The 22,953-nt window shown below is 41.0% G+C and overlaps 1 protein-coding gene across 1 annotated transcript in view; it reads left to right on the top strand.

Annotated features, from left to right (window-relative positions):
• Window positions 1-22,953, top strand: part of KCNK17 (potassium two pore domain channel subfamily K member 17) — a 261,871-nt gene that overhangs the window by 64,423 nt on the left and 174,495 nt on the right. Inside the window, exon 2 of the mRNA XM_078647331.1 lies at window positions 186-300. Coding sequence (XP_078503457.1) covers window positions 186-300 — 115 coding nt within the window. The remainder of the gene's footprint in view (window positions 1-185; window positions 301-22,953) is intronic.

Genomic DNA, 22,953 nt, shown 5'->3' on the forward strand with positions numbered 1-22,953 from the left:
TACCTTTGCTAACGCTTAATGCATCTACATTGACAAGGGATAGCCGGATACATGCTTTCGTGCCTTCTATTCCAAAGTTTATTGACTCACTATACATTACTTTGAAAGTGTTGTATTACTCACTTCTTGCATGCTTGGGTGTTCTATGGGCCTTCATATATATTACTGTATCCTTCTTCCTATAGGGTATCATTGAAGCCTACAAGCACGGCATCACTATTGACAAAAACACTACGACGATGGGCAAATGGAACTTTGCAGGCTCTTTCTTCTTCTCGGTCACTGCCATAACAACGATTGGTAGGTGTCTCCATGATTCTCCACTTGGTGGTCCTGCCTCTATTTCATGATCAAAGTGAAATATGTATTGTAGATGTTCCCCATTGTGTCAATAGTTTCTATCAAGACCATGTCTGGGTGCGTCAACTGCATGTCTCAAAACCATAATATGAAGCATATATAGACTATATTAAAGTCGCGAGTCACAAAGTCATTGGTATGTGTCAAAGCCATACCTCAGAGAGTTAACTACTGACGCGGCAACTTTCAAGAAACACTTTCAAACTTGGCTTTTCAAGAAGGAGTTGTGCCTCAGGGTCCTGCTGTATGTTCCTTCAGCGCTGGAACACTCTTGTTGAGTAGTTGTGCGCTATACTAAATTCCTTTCATTCATTCATTCTTTCAAGCTATGCTTCAGAGAGTCAGCAGTATGTTTCAAAGCCATGTTTCGGAGAGTCAATAGTATGTATCAAAGCCATGTTTCAGGGAGTCAATAGTATGTATCAAAGACACGTTTCAGGGAGTCAATAGTATGTATCAAAGACATGCTTCAGAGAGTCAATAGTATGTATCAAAGCCGTGCTTCAGAGTCAATAGTGTGTTTCAAGACATGCTTCGGAGAGTCAATAGTACGTATCAAAGCCATGCTCAGAGTCAATAGTGTGTTTCAAGACATGCTTCGGGGAGTAATGTAATGTAAAGGGCATTTCTATAGCGCTACTTTCACTCCAAGGAGTATCTTGGCGCTCTATCCAGCCTAGATGAAGGGGCTGGAGGAAAAGAAATGACCTAGATACTGTACTACACACCACTCTACACTAGTTCCCAACACGTCGCATCAGACAGGGTGAAAATCCACGTCTTCAGTGCTTTCCTAAAGTGTGACTCTTGAGAGAGTGAACGTAGATAAGATGGAAGTTTATTCCAGGCCTTGGAGCCCAAAACAAAGAGTGATTTACCACCTTTTGTAGCCAGCCTAAATCGAGGGATTGTAAGCAGATTTTGGCTGGCAGATCTTAAACAGCGGGTGGGGTGGTACCTCTTAAAGCCATTACATAGGTATTTTGGGCCCTGTTGATGAAAGGCTCTGAACGTAATTATTAAGATTTTAAACAGAATTCTTTTCCCTATGGGCAGCCAATGAAGCAGCTTAAGCGCTGCTGAAGCTGAGGATCTGCGAGGCCAACGCAACACAAGCCGAGCGGCTGCATGTTGGACCATTTGCAATTTATGGAGGACAGTTTTGTTAACTCCAGCATATAACCCGTTGCAGTAGTCCAACCTGGAGTTTATTAACGCCACTGCTACTGTCTTCCTGGCCGACAGTGTGAGGAAATCAAAAAATTTCCTCAAAGCTTTTATTATCTGGAAACAAGTTCCGGCCACTGTCACTGCTTGGTTTTTGAAAGACAGTTGGTCATCAAATTTAATGCCCAAATTACGGGCAGATGTAATGGTCTTGGGAGGTGTTTCCGCATCCACTGGCCAGCATACTCCGGGGGAGAATAGGTTGTTTTTTCCGAACGGTAGGATTTCAGTCTTACCAGCATTACATTTCAAGCGATTTTCAGTCATCCATTTGAATGTTGCTGCCAGACAATCCTTGAGATTTTCTTCAGCATTTGGTCGCTCCCCATCCAACACCAAAATGAGCTGGGTGTCGTCAGCGTATGAAATTGAACTGATCTGGAATGACGCAATCAGTTCTACTAGGGGCGCCATGTACAGATTGAACAGTACTGGGCTTAGGCTCGAGCCCTGGGGGACCCCTGAGCTGACGACCTTTGCTTCAGATTGGTGTTGGCCTAATACTGTGATTTGACGTCTATTACTCAGAAAGTTCGTCAACCACGCTAGGACTTTCCCTCCTACGCCTGCGGCAGCCAGACGATCTCCTAGGATGTTATGTGAGACCGTATCGAAGGCTGCCGACAGGTCGAGTAGAATTAAAACAGCTTTCATTCCCTGGTCCATAGCTGCACGAAGGGTCTCTGCTGTATAAAGCAGGGCTGTTTCTGTAGAGTGTTGTGAACGAAACCCTGACTGGTTGGGATGGAAGATATTATTCGTCTCCAAAAAGTTTGTCAATTGTATATTGACAAACTTTTCAGCCAGTTTAAACAGCATAGGCAACAGGGAAATGGGCCGTAGGTTGGAAAGGGTGGTGGGGTCGGCCAATGCTTTTTTTTGGAGGGGCTTAACAGCCGCACACTTCCACTCGTTCGGAATATCAGCCGTGGTTAGAGATGAGTTTATGATCCCATTTATGATGGGATTAACCGTCTCTACTAGGGTATGTAAGACCAGGGGAGGACAGGGGTCCAGAGGTGATCCGAGTCAAAAGTATGTATCAAAGCCATGCTTCAGAGTCAATAGTGTATTTCAAGACATGCTTCAGAGAGTCAATAGTATGTATCAAAGCCATACTTCAGAGTCAATAGTGTGTATCAAGACATGCTTCAGAGAGTGAATAGTATGTATCAAAGCCATGTTTCAGAGAGTCAATAGTATGTATCAAAGCCTTGTTTCAGAGAGTCAATAGTATGTATCAAGACATGCTTCAGAGAGTCAATAGTATGTATCAAAGCCATATTTCAGAGAGTTAATTGTATGTATCAAAGCCATGTTTCAGAGAGGCAGCAGAACATATCTAAGCAACACTTCAGAGAGTCAATAGTATATATGAAATTAATGCATCAGAGAGTCAATAGTGTGTATCAAGACATGCTTCAGAGAGTCAATAGTATGTATCAAAGCCATGTTTCAGAGAGTCAATAGTAGGTATCAAAGCCATGTTTCAGAGAATCAGCAGTACATATCTAAGCAACGCTTCAGAGAGTCAATAGTACATAAGAAAGCCATGCTTCAGACCGTCACTAGTATGTATCAAAGCCATGCTTCAGAGTCCGTAGTATGCATCAAAGCCATGCTTCAGAGAGTCAATAGTATGTATCAAAGCTATGCTTCACAGAGTCAGCAGTACATATCTAAGCATCGCTTCAGAGAGTCAATAGTGTATATGAAAGTAATGCTTCAGAGAGTCAATAGTATGTTCAAAGCCATGCTTCAGAGTCAGTAGCGTGCATCAAAGCCATGCTTCAGACAGTCATTAGTATGTATCAAAGCCATGCTTCACAGAGTCAGCAGTACATATCTAATCAGCGCTTCAGAGAGTCAATAGTATATATGAAAGTCATGCTTCAGAGCGTCACTAGTATGTTTCAAAGCTATGCTTCAGAGAGTCAATAGTATGTATCAAAGCCATGCTTCAGAGTCAGTAGTATGCATCAAAGCCATGCTTCAGAGAGTCAATAGTATGCATCAAAGCCATGCTTCAGAGAGTCAATAGTATGTATCAAAGCCATGATTCAGAAAGTCAATTGTATGTATCAAAGCCATGCTTCAGAGAGTCAATAGTGTGTATCAAAGCCATGCTTCAGATAGTCAATAGTGTGTATCAAAACCATGCTTCAGAGAGTCAATGTTGTGTATCAAAGCCATGCTTCGGAGAGTCAATAGTGTGTATCAAAGCCATGCTTCAGATAGTCAATAGTGTGTATCAAAACCAGGCTTCAGAGAGTCAATAGTGTGTATCAAAGCCATGCTTCAGAGAGTCAATAGTATGTATCAAAGCCATGCTTCAGAGAGTCAATAGTATGAATCAAAGCCATGCTTCAGAGAGTCAATAGTATGTATCAAAACCATGCTTCAGAGAGTCAATAGTGTGTATCAAAGCCATGCTTCAGAGAGTCAATAGTATGTATCAAAGCCATGCTTCAGAGAGTCAATAGTATGTATCAAAGCCATGCTTCAGAGAGTCAATAGTATGTATCAAAGCCATGCTTCAGAGAGTCAATAGTGTGTATCAAAGCCATGGTTCAGATAGTCAATAGTGTGTATCAAAGCCATGCTTCAGAGAGTCAATAGTATGTATCAAAGCCATGCTTCAGAGAGTCAATAGTATGTATCAAAGCCATGATTCAGAAAGTCAATTGTATGTATCAAAGCCATGCTTCGGAGAGTCAATAGTATGTATCAAAGCCATGATTCAGAAAGTCAATTGTATGTATCAAAGACATGCTTCAGAGAGTCAATAGTATGTATCTAAGCCATGTTTCAGAGCCAATAGCATGTATCAAGACATGTTTCAGAGAGTCAATAGTACGTATCAAAGACATGCTAAAGAGAGTTAGCAGTATGTTTCAAAGCCATGCTTCAGAGAGTCAATAGTATGTATCAAAGCCATGCTTTGGAGAGTCAATAGTACGTATCAAAGACATGCTAAAGAGAGTTAGCAGTATGTTTCAAAGCCATGCTTCAGAGAGTCAATAGTATGTATCAAAGCCATGATTCAGAAAGTCAATTGTATGTATCAAAGCCATGCTTCAGAGAGTCAATAGTGTGTATCAAAGCCATGCTTCAGAGAGTCAATAGTGTGTATCAAAGCCATGCTACAGAGAGTCCATAGTATGTATCAAAACCATGCTTCAGAGAGTCAATAGTGTGTATCAAAGCCATGCTTCAGATAGTCAATAGTGTGTATCAAAACCATGCTTCAGAGAGTCAATAGTGTGTATCAAAGCCATGCTTCAGAGAGTCAATAGTGTGTATCAAAGCCATGCTTCAGATAGTCAATAGTGTGTATCAAAACCATGCTTCAGAGAGTCAATAGTGTGTATCAAAGCCATGCTTCAGAGAGTCAATAGTATGTATCAAAGCCATGATTCAGAAAGTCAATTGTATGTATCAAAGACATGCTTCAGAGAGTCAATAGTATGTATCTAAGCCATGTTTCAGAGTCAATAGTATGTATCAAGACATGTTTCAGAGAGTCAATAGTACGTATCAAAGACATGCTAAAGAGAGTTAGCAGTATGTTTCAAAGCCATGCTTCAGAGAGTCAAATGTATGTATCAAAGCCATGCTTCGGAGAGTCAATAGTATGTATCAAAGCCATGATTCAGAAAGTCAATTGTATGTATCAAAGACATGCTTCAGAGAGTCAATAGTATGTATCTAAGCCATGTTTCAGAGCCAATAGCATGTATCAAGACATATTTCAGAGAGTCAATAGTATGTATCAAGACATGTTTCAGAGAGTCAATAGTACGTATCAAAGACATGCTAAAGAGAGTTAGCAGTATGTTTCAAAGCCATGCTTCAGAGAGTCAATAGTATGTATCAAAGCCATGCTTTGGAGAGTCAATAGTACGTATCAAAGACATGCTAAAAAGAGTTAGCAGTATATTTCAAAGCCATGCTTCAGAGAGTCAATAGTATGTATCAAAGCCATGCTTTGGAGAGTCAATAATATGTATCAAAGCCATGCTTTGGAGAGTCAATAATATGTATCAAAGCCATGATTCAGAAAGTTAATTGTATGTATCAAAGACATGCTTCAGAGAGTCAATAGTATGTATCTAAGCCATGTTTCAGAGCCAATAGCATGTATCAAGACTTGTTTCAGAGAGTCAATAGTATGTATCAAAGCCATGCTTTGGAGAGTCAATAGTACGTATCAAAGACATGCTAAAGAGAGTTAGCAGTATGTTTCAAAGCCATGCTTCAGAGAGTCAATAGTATGTATCAAAGCCATGCTTTGGAGAGTCAATAATATGTATCAAAGCCATGCTTTGGAGAGTCAATAATATGTATCAAAGCCATGATTCAGAAAGTCAATTGTATGTATCAAAGACATGCTTCAGAGAGTCAATAGTATGTATCTAAGCCATGTTTCAGAGCCAATAGCATGTATCAAGACATGTTTCAGAGAGTCATTAGAATGTATCAAAGCCATATTTCAGAGAGTCAATAGTATGTATCAAGATATGTTTCAGAGAGTCAATAGTACGTATCAAAGACATGCTAAAGAGAGTTAGCAGTATGTTCGAAGCCATGCTTCAGAGAGTCACTAGTATGTATCAAAGCCATGCTTTGGAGAGTCAATAGTACGTATCAAAGACATGCTAAAGAGAGTTAGCAGTATGTTTCAAAGCCATGCTTCAGAGAGTCAATAGTATGTATCAAAGCCATGCTTCGGAGAGTCACTAGTATGTATCAAAGCCATGCTTTGGAGAGTCAATAGTACGTATCAAAGACATGCTAAAGAGAGTTAGCAGTATGTTTCAAAGCCATGCTTCAGAGAGTCAATTGGATGCATCAAAGCCATGCTTTGGTGAGTCAATAGTATGTATCAAAGCCATGCTTTGGAGAGTCAATAGTATGTATCAAGACATGCTTCAGAGTCAATAGTATGTATCAAAGCCATGCTTTGGAGAGTCAATAGTGTGTATCAAGACATGCTTCAGAGAGTGAATACTATGTATCAAAGCCATGTTTCAGAGAGTCAATAGTATGTATCAAAGCCTTGTTTCAGAGAGTCAATAGTATGTATCAAGACATGCTTCAGAGAGTCAATAGTATGTATCAAAGCCATGCTTCAGAGTCAATAGTGTGTTTCAAGACATGCTTCGGAGAGTCAATAGTACGTATCAAAGCCATGCTTCAGAGTCAATAGTGTGTTTCAAGACATGCTTCGGGGAGTCAATAGTATGTATCAAAGCCATGCTTCAGAGTCAATAGTGTATTTCAAGACATGCTTCAGAGAGTCAATAGTATGTATCAAAGCCATGCTTCAGAGTCAATAGTGTGTATCAAGACATGCTTCAGAGAGTGAATACTATGTATCAAAGCCATGTTTCAGAGAGTCAATAGTATGTATCAAAGCCTTGTTTCAGAGCGTCAATAGTATGTATCAAGACATGCTTCAGAGAGTCAATAGTATGTATCAAATCCATGCTTCAGAGTCAATATTGTGTTTCAAGACATGCTTCGGAGAGTCAATAGTACGTATCAAAGCCATGCTTCAGAGTCAATAGTGTGTTTCAAGACATGCTTCGGGGAGTCAATAGTATGTATCAAAGCCATGCTTCAGAGTCAATAGTGTATTTCAAGACATGCTTCAGAGAGTCAATAGTATGTATCAAAGCCATACTTCAGAGTCAATAGTGTGTATCAAGACATGCTTCAGAGAGGGAATAGTATGTATCAAAGCCATGTTTCAGAGAGTCAATAGTATGTATCAAAGCCTTGTTTCAGAGAGTCAATAGTATGTATCAAGACATGCTTCAGAGAGTCAATAGTATGTATCAAAGCCATGCTTCAGAGTCAATAGTGTGTTTCAAGACATGCTTCGGAGAGTCAATAGTACGTATCAAAGCCATGCTTCAGAGTCAATAGTGTGCTTCAAGACATGCTTCGGGGAGTCAATAGTATGTATCAAAGCCATGCTTCAGAGTCAATAGTGTGTATCAAGACATGCTTCAGAGAGTCAATAGTATGTATCAAAGCCATGTTTCAGAGAGTCAAAAGTATGTATCTGAGACATGCTTCGGAGAGTCAATAGTATATATCAAAGCCTTGTTTCAGAGAGTCAATAGTACGTATCAAGACATGCTTGAGAGAATCAATAGTATGTATCAAAGCCATGTTTCAGGGAGTCAATAGTATGTATCAAAGACATGCTTCAGAGAGTCAATAGTATGTATCAAGACATGCTTCAGAGAGTCAATAGTATGTATCAAAGCCATGTTTCAGGGAATCAATAGTATGTATCAAAAACATGCTTGAGAGAGTCAATAGTATGTATCAAATCCATGTTTCAGAGAGTCAATAGTATATATCAAGACATGCTTCAGAGAGGCAATAGTATGTATCAAATCCATGTTTCAGAGAGTCAGTATTATGCATCAAAGCCATGCTTCAGATAGTCAATAGTATGAATGAAAACCATGCTTCAGAAAGTCAATAGTATGTATCAAAGCCATGCTTCAGAGTCAGTAGTATGCATCAAAGCCATGCTTCACAGAGCAGCAGTACATATCTAAGCAACGCTTCAGAGTCAATAGTGTATATGAAAGTAATGCTTCAGAGAGTCAATAGTTTGTTCAAAGCCATGCTTCAGTCAGTAGTATGCATCAAAGCCATGCTTCAGTCAGTAGTATGCATCAAAGCCATGCTTCAGACAGTCAATAGTATGTATCAAAGCCATGCTTCACAGAGTCAATAGTATGTATCAAAGCCATGTTTCACGGAGCCAATAGTATGTATCAAAGACATGCTTCAGAGAGTCAATAGTATGTATCAAAGCCATGCTTCAGAGAGTTAATAGTATGTATCAAAGACATGCTTTAGAGAGTCAATAGTATGTATGAAAGCCATGCTTCACAGTCAGTAGTAGGTATCAAAGACATGCTTCAGAGAGTTAATAGTATGTATCAAAAACATGCTTGAGAGAGTCAATAGTATGTATCAAATCCATGTTTCAGAGAGTCAATAGTATATATCAAGACATGCTTCAGAGAGGCAATAGTATGTATCAAATCCATGTTTCAGAGAGTCAGTAGTATGCATCAAAGCCATGCTTCAGAGAGTCCATAGTATGTGTCAAAGCCATGTTTCAGATAGTCAATTGTATGTATCAAAGCCATGTTTCAGTGAGGCAGCAGTACATATCTAAGCAACGCTTCAGAGTCAATAGTATATATGAAAGTCATGCTTCAGAGCGTCACTAGTATGTATCAAAGCCATGTTTCAGAGCGTCACTAGTATGTATCAAAGCCATGCTTCAGGGTCAGTAGTATGTATCAAAGCCATGCTGCAGAGAGTTAGCAGTACATATCTAAGCCATGCTTCAGAGAGTCAATAGTGTGTATCAAGACATGCTTCAGACAGTCAATAGTATGTTCAGAGCCATGCTTAAGAGTCAGTAGCATGCATCAAAGCCATGCTTCAGAGAGTCAACAGTATGTATCAAAGCCATGTTTCAGAGAGTTAGCAGTACATATCTAAGCAACGCTTCAGAGAGTCAATAGTGTATATGAAAATAATGCTTCAGAGAGTCAATAGTATGTTCAAAGCCATGCTTCAGTGTCAGTAGTTTGCATCAAAGCCATGCTTCAGACAGTCAATAGTATGTATCAATGCCATGCTTCACAGAGTCAGCAGTACATATCTAAGCAACGCTTCAGAGAGTCAATAGTATATATGAAAGTAATGCTTCAGAGAGTCAATAGTGTGTATCAAGACATGCTTCAGACAGTCAATAGTATGTATCAAAGCCATGTTTCAGAGAGTCAATAGTAGGTATCAAAGCCATGTTTCAGAGAATGAGCAGTACATATCTAAGCAACGCTTCAGAGAGTCAATAGTACATAAGAAAGCCATGCTTCAGACCGTCACTAATATGTATCAAAGCCATGCTTCAGAGTCAGTAGTATGCATCAAAGCCATGCTTCAGAGAGTCAATAGTATGTATCAAAGCTATGCTTCACAGAGTCAGCAGTACATATCTAAGCATCGCTTCAGAGAGTCAATAGTGTATATGAAAGTAATGCTTCAGAGAGTCAATAGTATGTTCAAAGCCATGCTTCAGAGTCAGTAGCATGCATCAAAGCCATGCTTCAGACAGTCAATAGTATGTATCAAAGCCATGCTTCACAGAGTCAGCAGTACATATCTAATCAACGCTTCAGAGAGTCAATAGTATATATGAAAGTTATGCTTCAGAGCGTCACTAGTATGTTTCAAAGCCATGCTTCAGAGAGTCAATAGTATGTATCAAAGCCATGCTTCAGAGTCAGTAGTATGCATCAAAGCCATGCTTCAGAGAGTCAATAGTATGCATCAAAGCCATGCTTCAGAGAGTCAATAGTATGTATCAAAGCCATGATTCAGAAAGTCAATTGTATGTATCAAAGCCATGCTTCAGATAGTCAATAGTGTGTATCAAAGCCATGCTTCAGAGAGTCAATAGTGTGTATCAAAGCCATGATTCAGAAAGTCCATAGTATGTATCAAAACCATGCTTCAGAGAGTCAATAGTGTGTATCAAAGCCATGCTTCAGATAGTCAATAGTGTGTATCAAAGCCATGCTTCAGAGAGTCAATAGTGTGTATCAAAGCCATGCTTCAGAGAGTCAATAGTGTGTATCAAAGCCATGCTTCAGAGAGTCAAAAGTGTGTATCAAAGCCATGCTTCAGAGAGTCCATAGTATGTATCAAAACCATGCTTCAGAGAGTCAATAGTGTGTATCAAAGCCATGCTTCAGAGAGTCAATAGTATGTATTAAAGCCATGCTTCAGAGAGTAAATAGTGTGTATCAAAGCCATGCTTCAGAGAGTCAATAGTATGTATCAAAGCCATGCTTCAGATTGTCAATAGTATGTATCAAAGCCATGCTTCAGAGTCAATAGTGTGTTTCAAGACATGCTTCGGAGAGTCAATAGTACGTATCAAAGCCATGCTTCAGAGTCAATAGTGTGTTTCAAGACATGCTTCGGGGAGTCAATAGTATGTATCAAAGCCATGCTTCAGAGTCAATAGTGTGTATCAAGACATGCTTCAGAGAGTCAATAGTATGTATCAAAGCCATGTTTCAGAGAGTCAAAAGTATGTATCAGAGACATGCTTCGGAGAGTCAATAGTATATATCAAAGCCTTGTTTCAGAGAGTCAATAGTACGTATCAAGACATGCTTGAGAGAATCAATAGTATGTATCAAAGCCATGTTTCAGGGAGTCAATAGTATGTATCAAAGACATGCTTCAGAGAGTCAATAGTATGTATCAAGACATGCTTCAGAGAGTCAATAGTATGTATCAAAGCCATGTTTCAGGGAATCAATAGTATGTATCAAAAACATGCTTGAGAGAGTCAATAGTATGTATCAAATCCATGTTTCAGAGAGTCAATAGTATATATCAAGACATGCTTCAGAGAGGCAATAGTATGTATCAAATCCATGTTTCAGAGAGTCAGTAGTATGCATCAAAGCCATGCTTCAGCTAGTCAATAGTATGAATGAAAACCATGCTTCAGAAAGTCAATAGTATGTATCAAAGCCATGTTTCAGGGAATCAATAGTATGTATCAAAAACATGCTTGAGAGAGTCAATAGTATGTATCAAATCCATGTTTCAGAGAGTCAATAGTATATATCAAGACATGCTTCAGAGAGGCAATAGTATGTATCAAATCCATGCTTCAGAGTGAGTAGTATGCATCAAAGCCATGCTTCACAGAGCAGCAGTACATATCTAAGCAACGCTTCAGAGTCAATAGTGTATATGAAAGTAATGCTTCAGAGAGTCAATAGTTTGTTCAAAGCCATGCTTCAGTCAGTAGTATGCATCAAAGCCATGCTTCAGTCAGTAGTATGCATCAAAAGCCATGCTTCAGACAGTCAATAGTATGTATCAAAGCCATGCTTCACAGAGTCAATAGTATGTATCAAAGCCATGTTTCACGGAGCCAATAGTATGTATCAAAGACATGCTTCAGAGAGTCAATAGTATGTATCAAAGCCATGCTTCAGAGAGTTAATAGTATGTATCAAAGACATGCTTTAGAGAGTCAATAGTATGTATGAAAGCCATGCTTCACAGTCAGTAGTAGGTATCAAAGACATGCTTCAGAGAGTTAATAGTATGTATCAAAAACATGCTTGAGAGAGTCAATAGTATGTATCAAATCCATGTTTCAGAGAGTCAATAGTATATATCAAGACATGCTTCAGAGAGGCAATAGTATGTATCAAATCCATGTTTCAGAGAGTCAGTAGTATGCATCAAAGCCATGCTTCAGAGAGTCCATAGTATGTGTCAAAGCCATGTTTCAGATAGTCAATTGTATGTATCAAAGCCATGTTTCAGTGAGGCAGCAGTACATATCTAAGCAACGCTTCAGAGTCAATAGTATATATGAAAGTCATGCTTCAGAGCGTCACTAGTATGTATCAAAGCCATGTTTCAGAGCGTCACTAGTATGTATCAAAGCCATGCTTCAGGGTCAGTAGTATGTATCAAAGCCATGCTGCAGAGAGTTAGCAGTACATATCTAAGCCATGCTTCAGAGAGTCAAAAGTGTGTATCAAGACATGCTTCAGACAGTCAATAGTATGTTCAGAGCCATGCTTGAGAGTCAGTAGCATGCATCAAAGCCATGCTTCAGAGAGTCAACAGTATGTATCAAAGCCATGTTTCAGAGAGTTAGCAGTACATATCTAAGCAACGCTTCAGAGAGTCAATAGTGTATATGAAAATAATGCTTCAGAGAGTCAATAGTATGTTCAAAGCCATGCTTCAGTGTCAGTAGTTTGCATCAAATCCATGCTTCAGACAGTCAATAGTATGTATCAATGCCATGCTTCACAGAGTCAGCAGTACATATCTAAGCAACGCTTCAGAGAGTCAATAGTATATATGAAAGTAATGCTTCAGAGAGTCAATAGTGTGTATCAAGACATGCTTCAGACAGTCAATAGTATGTATCAAAGCCATGTTTCAGAGAGTCAATAGTAGGTATCAAAGCCATGTTTCAGAGAATGAGCAGTACATATCTAAGCAACGCTTCAGAGAGTCAATAGTACATAAGAAAGCCATGCTTCAGACCGTCACTAGTATGTATCAAAGCCATGCTTCAGAGTCAGTAGTATGCATCAAAGCCATGCTTCAGAGAGTCAATAGTATGTATCAAAGCTATGCTTCACAGAGTCAGCAGTACATATCTAAGCATCGCTTCAGAGAGTCAATAGTGTATATGAAAGTAATGCTTCAGAGAGTCAATAGTATGTTCAAAGCCATGCTTCAGAGTCAGTAGCATGCATCAAAGCCATGCTTCAGACAGTCAATAGTATGTATCAAAGCCATGCTTCACAGAGTCAGCAGTACATATCTAATCAACGCTTCAGAGAGTCAATCGTATATATGAAAGTCATGCTTCAGAGCGTCACTAGTATGTTTCAAAGCCATGCTTCAGAGAGTCAATAGTATGTATCAAAGCCATGCTTCAGAGTCAGTAGTATGCATCAAAGCCATGCTTCAGAGAGTCAATAGTATGCATCAAAGCCATGCTTCAGAGAGTCAATAGTATGTATCAAAGCCATGATTCAGAAAGTCAATTGTATGTATCAAAGCCATGCTTCAGAGAGTCAATAGTGTGTATCAAAGCCATGCTTCAGAGAGTCAATAGTGTGTATCAAAGCCATGATTCAGAAAGTCCATAGTATGTATCAAAACCATGCTTCAGAGAGTCAATAGTGTGTATCAAAGCCATGCTTCAAATAGTCAATAGTGTGTATCAAAGCCATGCTTCAGAGAGTCAATAGTGTGTATCAAAGCCATGCTTCAGAGAGTCAATAGTGTGTATCAAAGCCATGCTTCAGAGAGTCAAAAGTGTGTATCAAAGCCATGCTTCAGAGAGTCCATAGTATGTATCAAAACCATGCTTCAGAGAGTCAATAGTGTGTATCAAAGCCATGCTTCAGAGAGTCAATAGTATGTATTAAAGCCATGCTTCAGAGAGTAAATAGTGTGTATCAAAGCCATGCTTCAGAGAGTCAATAGTATGTATGAAAGCCATGCTTCAGAGAGTCAATAGTATGTATCAAAGCCATGCTTCAGAGAGTCAATAGTATGTATCAAAGCCATGCTTCAGAGAGTCAATAGTGTGTATCAAAGCCATGCTTCAGATAGTCAATAGTGTGTATCAAAGCCATGCTTCAGAGAGTCAATAGTGTGTATCAAAGCCATGCTTCAGAGAGTCAATAGTATGTATCAAAGCCATGCTTCAGAAAGTCAATTGTATGTATCAAAGCCATGCTTCAGAGAGTCAATAGTGTGTATCAAAGAAATGCTTCAGAGAGTCAATAGTATGTATCTAAGCCATGTTTCAGAGCCAATAGCATGTATCAAGACATATTTCAGAGAGTCAATAGTATGTATCAAGACATGTTTCAGAGAGTCAATAGTACGTATCAAAGACATGCTAAAGAGAGTTAGCAGTATGTTTCAAAGCCATGCTTCAGAGAGTCAATAGTATGTATCAAAGCCATGCTTTGGAGAGTCAATAGTACGTATCAAAGACATGCTAAAGAGAGTTAGCAGTATGTTTCAAAGCCATGCTTCAGAGAGTTAATAGTATGAATCAAAGCCATGCTTTGGAGAGTCAATAATATGTATCAAAGCCATGCTTTGGAGAGTCAATAATATGTATCAAAGCCATGATTCAGAAAGTTAATTGTATGTATCAAAGACATGCTTCAGAGAGTCAATAGTACGTATCTAAGCCATGTTTCAGAGCCAATAGCATGTATCAAGACATGTTTCAGAGAGTCAATAGAATGTATCAAAGCCATATTTCAGAGAGTCAATAGTACGTATCAAAGACATGCTAAAGAGAGTTAGCAGTATGTTTCAAAGCCATGCTTCAGAGAGTCAATAGTATGTATCAAAGCCATGCTTTGGAGAGTCAATAGTACGTATCAAAGACATGCTAAAGAGAGTTAGCAGTATGTTTCAAAGCCATGCTTCAGAGAGTCAATAGTATGTATCAAAGCCATGCTTTGGAGAGTCAATAATATGTATCAAAGCCATGATTCAGAAAGTCAATTGTATGTATCAAAGACATGCTTCAGAGAGTCAATAGTATGTATCTAAGCCATGTTTCAGAGCCAATAGCATGTATCAAGACATGGTTCAGAGAGTCATTAGAATGTATCAAAGCCATATTTCAGAGAGTCAATAGTATGTATCAAGACATGTTTCAGAGAGTAAATAGTACGTATCAAAGACATGCTAAAGAGAGTTAGCAGTATGTTCAAAGCCATGCTTCAGAGAGTCACTAGTATGTATCAAAGCCATGCTTTGGAGAGTCAATAGTATGTATCAAAGCCATATTTCAGAGAGTCAATAGTATGTATCAAGACATGTTTCACAGAGTCAATAGTACGTATCAAAGCCATGCTTAAGAGAGTCAATAGTATGTATCAAAGCCATGCTTCGGAGAGTCACTAGTATGTATCAAAGCCATGCTTTGGAGAGTCAATAGTACGTATCAAAGCCATGCTTTGGAGAGTCAATAGTATGTATCAAAGCCATGCTTTGGAGAGTCAATAGTATGTATCAAAGCCATGCTTCAGAGTCAGTAGTATGCATCAAAGCCATGCTTCAGAGAGTCAATAGTATGCATCAAAGCCATGCTTCAGAGAGTCAATAGTATGTATCAAAGCCATGCTTCAGAGTCAGTAGTATGCATCAAAGCCATGCTTCACAGAGTCATCAGTACATATCTAAGCAACGCTTCAGAGAGTCAATAGTGTGTATCAAGACATGCTTCAGAGAGTCACTAGTATGTATCAAAGCCATGCTTTGGAGAGTCAATAGAACGTATCAAAGCCATGCTTTGGAGAGTCAATAGTATGTATCAAAGCCATGCTTTGGAGAGTCAATAGTATGTATCAAAGCCATGCTTCAGAGTCAGTAGTATGCATCAAAGCCATGCTTCACAGAGTCATCAGTACATATCTAAGCAACGCTTCAGAGAGTCAATAGTATGTATCAAAGACATACTTCAGAGAGTCAACAGTGTGTATCAAGACATGCTTCAGAGAGTCAATAGTGTGTATCAAGACATGCTTCAGAGAGTCAATAGTGTGTATCAAGACATGCTTCAGAGAGTCAAATACTCTGTATCAAAGCCATGCCTCAGAGGTCCTATGATATTCCTCAAAGTCATGCTTCAGAGATTCAGTAGTACATATATAAGCTATTCTTTAGAGAGTCAATAATATAGTTGAAAATCATACTTTGGAGATTCAGTAGAAAGTATCAAAGCCCTGTTTCAGAAAGTTAAATCATATCTATTAAAACCATGTTTCAGCTTGTCAATAGTATGTATAAAAGCCATGCTGCGGAGGTTCTGCGGTAAACTTCAAAGCCATGCCTCGTAGGGTCAGTAGTATGTGTCAAATGTATGCTCAAGAGAGTCGGTAGTGTGTGTCAAAGTAGAGCTTTGGAAGATCAGTCGGATATACCAAAAGTGTGCTTCAGAGAGCCAATATTGTGTATCAAGCCATGTTTCAGATTTCCATTCCATATTGCTCCTGGGAGTCGGAGCTATCTTTAGAAGATAATAGTAAGCATTGAAGGTATGATATAGAGAATTTCTAGAATCTCAGACATTCTAAAGAGCATTAATAGTATGTATCAAAGTCAGGCAAAGAGTTAACAGTTATTGAAACCCTGGGTCAGAGATTCTATAGTACGTTTTAGAGGGCAAAACCAAAGGGAATGAAGGACGGAGTGTTGAACATTGCAAGCACTCACCCCCAGTCAACTGATCTGGGTTTAATCCCTCATCATTCTTTAGCCCACTCCGCCACCCCAGTTCAGACAATGCCATATGCAAATCAGTCTGACTCTGTGCCTCATGGGAACAGTCCAGCCCGAACTGCCAAGCCTTGTCTTCCCTGGATGGGAAACAAGCATCCTGGGACCGGTTTCTCGCTAATCAGCCATCATCAGCCAGGCTAGCTTGAATCCAGTGGCAAAGTGAGCAAGGAACCCACGTCTGGGCATACCCTGCCAACTTAGGGTGAACAGAGAAAAACCAAAGGTGATGATGAACGGAGTGTTGAACATTGCAAGCATTCACCCCCAGTCACAGATCTGGGTTTAATCCATCATCATTCTTTCGCTCACTCCGCCACCCCAGTTCAGACATGGCCATATGCAAATCAGTCTGACCCTGTGCCTCATGGGACCAGTCCAGCCCGAATTGCCAAGGCATGTCTTCCCTGGACTGGAAACATGCATCGTGCGACCGGTTTCTGGCTACGTTTTAGACGGTTCATAGTACGTTTCAAAGGAATGATCAATATATAAGTCAATATTATGGTGCTGATTATGAGTCTGGTGCTCCGATGGACCGCCACCCACGGTCTGACCACCGTATTACAAGTGTTTATAAAAAGTGTGGCGTGAGGCAACTGACTGTTGCCTCAGAGCCAGGGGATGCATGCACCAGCAGTTCCTGCACGCATGGAGCCGTGGCGCTCCCATTGCGGGAGCCTTTCTAAGGCTCAGATGTGAGCCTTTACAAGGCACTACCATGGGACGCCGCTGCAGGACTGCCCGACCTGTATTCCAATAGGAATACTTCGGGCTGCCAGATTACGGGTTTGGAGGACTTGGAACGCGGCACTAGTGTGACGGCCCGCTCCAAGACCCCAAACTCATTGTCAGGCCCTGTGTCTTGAAGCTGTGGTTCAGAGGACTAGTAGGGTATTTCGAACATATGCATCAAAGCCACACTTCAGAGAGTTAATATTTTGTCTCGAAGCCTTGATGCAGAGGACTAGTAGAGTAAGTCGAAGATCTGCATCAAAGCCACTTTCCAGAGAGTCAATATTATGCCTCAAGGCAGTAGTGTAGAGAGTCAATGGTCAATAATGTGCAGTGAAGGTATGCCTTAGAAAACCCATAGTGTATATTGGAGGCCGGTTCTAGAGCATAATGGTATGTTTCAAAGCCATGTTCCAGAGTCAGTATTAAGTCTCAAAGCTATACTTCAGAGGATCAGTAGTGTCTAACCAAGAAATGCATCTAACCCATGCTCTAGAGGGTTAATAACATGTATGGAAGTTATGCTGAAAAGCCTTACTTTAGAGTGTGCATGGTATGCATTGAAGCCAAGTGTTAGAGGTTCCATAGTGTATTTCAAAGCCATCTTTCTGAGAAGCAATATTATCACAATGCACAAAGATGAAGTAGCATGCAGAGAGTCCATTGTATGTTTTCAAGTCATGCTTCAAATAGCCTAGGGTGTATGCCCCAGCTTTTTGCTTTTATTGGATACCTAGAGTCTGGATTTATTGATATGTTTAAGTCTATGCTGCCCTTGAGGCCTGCTGAACCAGCTATTCTTGAGGCCGTATTAGCAATCCTAGAAAGGAATAATTGCAATATATATATATATATATATATATATATATATATATATATATATATGTGTGTGTGTGTGTATATATATATATATATATATATTACCTACTGGCGGTCGCCAGTAGGTATATATAGTTAGGATTTTTTCTCTATGGGATTTTTGAAAATTCTATGTCTAATAACTTTGGCGTTTGTGGACGGAATTGGCTGAAATTTTCAGGAAAATGGAACATTTTGTTTCTGAGCAGCCCCTGAAAATTTGGGGGGGTTTCGTCAAGGGGGGGCCGAGAAAAAAGGGGGGTCCCAAAACGTGTTTTTAACATTGAGTTTTCCATAGGGCGGTTGGCCTCACTTTTAGCCCGAACGGCTGAATGGATTTGCACGAAACTTGGCAAAATTGTAGGGACTGGTAGCCCGATGTGCCTTTGCTAGGTCTCAATATATGTGCTCCAGTGGATTTTGAGAAATTAACGTTCAAAAAAAGATATATATCTGTAACAGCGGACCGGGCAGCGCTCCGGTTCGCGGACTTTTCGCGTTACGGAGCTTTGTGAAGCGAAGCTGATTGGTTCTCCGGCGTCTGTAAACATTCCAAACAGTCCGTAGCGGCCGCCATCTTGTCTCTCGGTAGGATCGAGAGACAAGAGGAGGCCAAAGCGAAGGGGCAAATGACCATAAGGGGGCATAGTAGATCCTCACTGACCCTCTAGGTTTGATGTGGAGGTTTTAAAAGGGCCCCGCGGGGCAAAAAAAAATAAAAATAATAATAATCGAACGGCTGAATGGATTTGCACGAAACTTGGCAAAATTGTAGGGACTGGTAGCCCGATGTGCCTTTGCTAGGTCTCAATATATGTGCTCCAGTGGATTTTGAGAAATTAACGTTCAAAAAAAGATATATATCTGTAACAGCGCTCCGCTTCGCGTACTTTTCGCGTAACGGAGCTTTGCGAAGCTGATTGGTTCTCCGGCGTCTGTAAACATTGCAAACAGTCCGTAGCGGCCGCCATCTTGTCTCTCGGTAGGATCGAGAGACAAGAGGAGGCCAAAGCGAAGGGGCAAATGACCATAAGGGGGCATAGTAGATCCTCCCTGACCTCTTAGGTTTGATGTACCATTTTGCCAAGTTTGGTGTAATTCCGTTCAGCCATTCAGGCTGTAGACGTATGTAAATGTCCTATGGAAAATTGCATGGGGAAAACACATTTGAAAGTGTTGAAATTTAGAACCAATTAAAATGTTACTTTGGTTTTGTATTTGTGTGTGATGAAAGTTAATTGGTTATGTATATATCTAAAATGAGAGGAAACCACAGCCATTTTGTGATACTACTGTCTGAGGTACATTTGTGAGGAATTTTTGGTGCTCAATTTCTGGTGTTTGGTTTACACAGTACTAACACTTCTCCTACTTTTAAAAAGGTGAGTTGTTAATTTGTAAGGGGAACTATGTTGTACACTTTAAGATAATTTGAAAAATGTGTTCTGTTATTTATTTACAGTCCTTCTGTTATACTAAATACTTGATAAAGTTAGTTTTATATTATGTATTACTAAAAACGATAAATGAAAGTGATTATTTTTTTCTGCAATTTACAGCAAGCAATTTCAAAATAAAATGTCTCACAATGAAGAGACCGTGGCAATTTCTTTTGAATTATCCACTACATTTATTGAAATTGACAGCACCAATAATGAAATATTCTCACAAGGAGGAGATGACTTGAATGATTTTTTTGATCAATCTCTTGATGGCGAATTTATCGAATGTTTGGAGACCATAGAGTTACAAGAATCATCATTGCAGACTTTTCATGAGGAGATTCCAGATGAGATGATTGAAGAGGAAATTCCTGATGAGGACATGTTACTAGTTCTTTCAAATTTTGAAAATTCAGAAGAATAAATTTATATTTAGAAATACAAAAATTGTTTGAGACATTATTCATTTTTAATTTATGAGGTTGTAGCGAAGTGATTGTAGTATAAAATGAGACTTATAGTATAGAGTGGAACATTTTTATGTTACATGGTAAGTTTACTCATATTTACTTCCCTTCTTCCACTATATTATCTCCAATGTGTATTTGACATCTCTTCTTCATCTCCGGCCTCCTTTCTCTCACTGTCTGTCTCTGATGCATATTATCGCTGCCATTTTGTGTAATTACAGAAGAGAGTAAAATAAAATAGTTCGGAACGTGAAAAGGGGGCAAAGTAGAGTACCCCTCACCCCCTAGGCCTTCTCAGGCGGTCCCAAAAGGATCAGTTTCTGCTTTCCTGAGAGATTATGGTATGAGTTCCATATACCACAATAACTTGCATTACAACATGCAAGATATCTATCTCCTATTACCAACTTTTGGAGATATTCGCGCTAAGCGCGAATATCTCCAAAAACTAACACCTGCCCTGAGCAGTTCTTAGCCATGTTATCCAATGGGAGGTGGATAACATGGCTAAGAGCATTAGCTCGGTAATGCATGAATATCGCTGACTTTTTAGCGATATTCATGCATTGCGGCCGTTTTTTATCGCATTTGCGATAAACCTTGATAATAGCAAGGTTTATCTTCGATAATTTCTGACGATGCTTAGCGGTAAAAAAATTCGTTGCTAAGCATCGTTAGCGATAAATATCGCTTAACTTTGGCAATATGCACCAACGTCTGTTAACGTTCGATTCGAAGGAAATGAGGAAGTGTTGAAAAACATTGTCTGCGCCATCTTGCCTTTTTTGAAATGCCACACTTTTGTTGTGCACGGCAGCCATTTTAGATGCCTTGACCAGACCCACTCTCTGCACGCTGTCGATTCGTAGCATGGCTCCCCACCCTCGCAAGCATCTTCCCCAGGCACTGCTCACCCCCGCTCTCTGTCTTATGCATGGGCAATAAACCTCCCCCCATCTGCGCTGCTCTTCCCTGAGAATCACACTCTGTGCCCGCCCGACACCTCCCTTTCGCCCTATTCACTACCGCACCCTCTGACACTCCTCTTCTTCTGTGTCCGATTGTCCAGGCCGGTCCTAGGCTATCAGCTAGCCCTGCAGATGTAGTTTATGGCCCCAGCTGTAAAGAATCACCCCTCTTCAAAGGAGTTATAGTAGATCAAGGCCCACACCCGATGAGATCCGTCACACCACACGTGTTCATACTATCTGAAAACCATCCTGTATTGTGATTGGGGAGGGGACCGAGCCTGAAGCGGAAGATTCCAGGGATGCCTCTTTGTACATCAAAGTTTTTACAATTATGTGTCACATGAAAAATATATAGCACTCCAACAAAGTAGTAGGGATATAAAACTTTAATAACTTATAAATATATACAACAAAACAAAAACAGTAAAAACATTTAAACAACGAAGAGACCGTGGCAATTTCTTTTGAATTATCCACTACATTTATTGAAATTGACAGCACCAATAATGAAATATTCTCACAAGGAGGAGATGACTTGAATGATTTTTTTGATCAATGTCTTGATGGCGAATTTATCGAATGTTTGGAGACCATAGAGTTACGAGAATCATCATTGCAGACTTTTCATGAGGAAATTCCTGATGAGATGATTGAAGAGGAAATTCCTGATGAGGACATGTTACTAGTTCTTTCAAATTATGAAAATTCAGAAGATGTTGCCTGGGGGTGGGTTGTCAGTAGCGGTCTGTTGTGCGAATAGTTCCAAGGCAGCAGAACGCGCTGAAATCTGGATGTCACGAAGGTGATGTCTAGTAAGTTGCCGCCCAGAAAATAACGGCGTGGGGCGCCGCGGGGGGGTGGGGGGGACGGGGAGGCAGTCCAAAGTTCCGTTAAAAGGGCAAAGGAAAGGATCGGTGGTTTGAACCATCAGTCAAAAAGGGGAGGGGGTGCAACAATTTTTCCTACCGGGTCACACTGTGCTTTCACCGGAACTGAGGTCTGCAGGATTCTAGTCATTCAAACTGAGGCTGGCGCCAGCATGGGAGCGCCGACGTCCCGCGGCTACAGTTTCGTCACTCCACGGGCGATCATGGCAGTCATTCCCCATCGGGGGTGTCTGCGGGGGTCGGGGACTCCCGCGGCTCCTCTAGAATCTTCAAGGTCGTGGAGGACTACGGTGGTGGAGTCAACCAGTGACCGGGCCATTTCTTTATGCTGGGCCCGCTCTTGCCAGGTCGACCGCCATTTTGAGAGTTCGGTAGCTACTGGAGATCGCGGGGTCAAATGAGCGGACGGGCTCCACCCTGCCGGGCGAGACGTTGCAGCATCGCCACAGTGGAAGAATCCTTTTCCGGGCGCCTGGAGCGCTGAGGGTGCAGGTGGGAAGCCTCCACCTGGGGAGGCGGGAGAGGCCTGTTCGCACCGTCTCTCCCTCCCAGTGCACCCCACGGCGTCTCGCTTGAGATTTGTTATGGCCGGACCAGGCGATGAGGACGAGAGGGGGGGGGGTCGGAGGCATGTGCAAGACATCCCCCCCCCAGGGTTGTTGCAGCACTTATTCAAGAAAGAAGAAATGTCCCGTCCGTCTTTGGGCCGGACCTCCGGTGGATGGCGGCCGGACGCCCTTTGCTCTGGCCCCATGAACGGGTTCCTTGGCTCATCGGCTGCAGCCGGATCCCGTCGGCCCCAGCCCCCGGCCGTTGGTGGCCGGACCGGGAGAGAGTGTGGAGGGACAACCTGCAACTCTCAAGGGCCACCGCGGCCGGACTGGGAGAGAGAGGGGAGGGTCGAGGACACGGACATTCCCCCCCCCTAAAACTCTCCAGTGTTGTCAATCCCCCTGGCCGGGTCCCGCTGGCCTCGGCCTCTCCTCCGGCTACACCCTACGTGATGATCTCCTGGCCGAGGCGTGGCAGCAGGACCCGCCTTATATGTGTTGCTTCCGGCTGGGCGTAGCCGAAAACCTGTTGC

The sequence above is a fragment of the Lissotriton helveticus genome, chromosome 6, assembly GCF_964261635.1.
Source record: "Lissotriton helveticus chromosome 6, aLisHel1.1, whole genome shotgun sequence".
Classification (NCBI taxonomy): domain Eukaryota; kingdom Metazoa; phylum Chordata; class Amphibia; order Caudata; family Salamandridae; genus Lissotriton; species Lissotriton helveticus.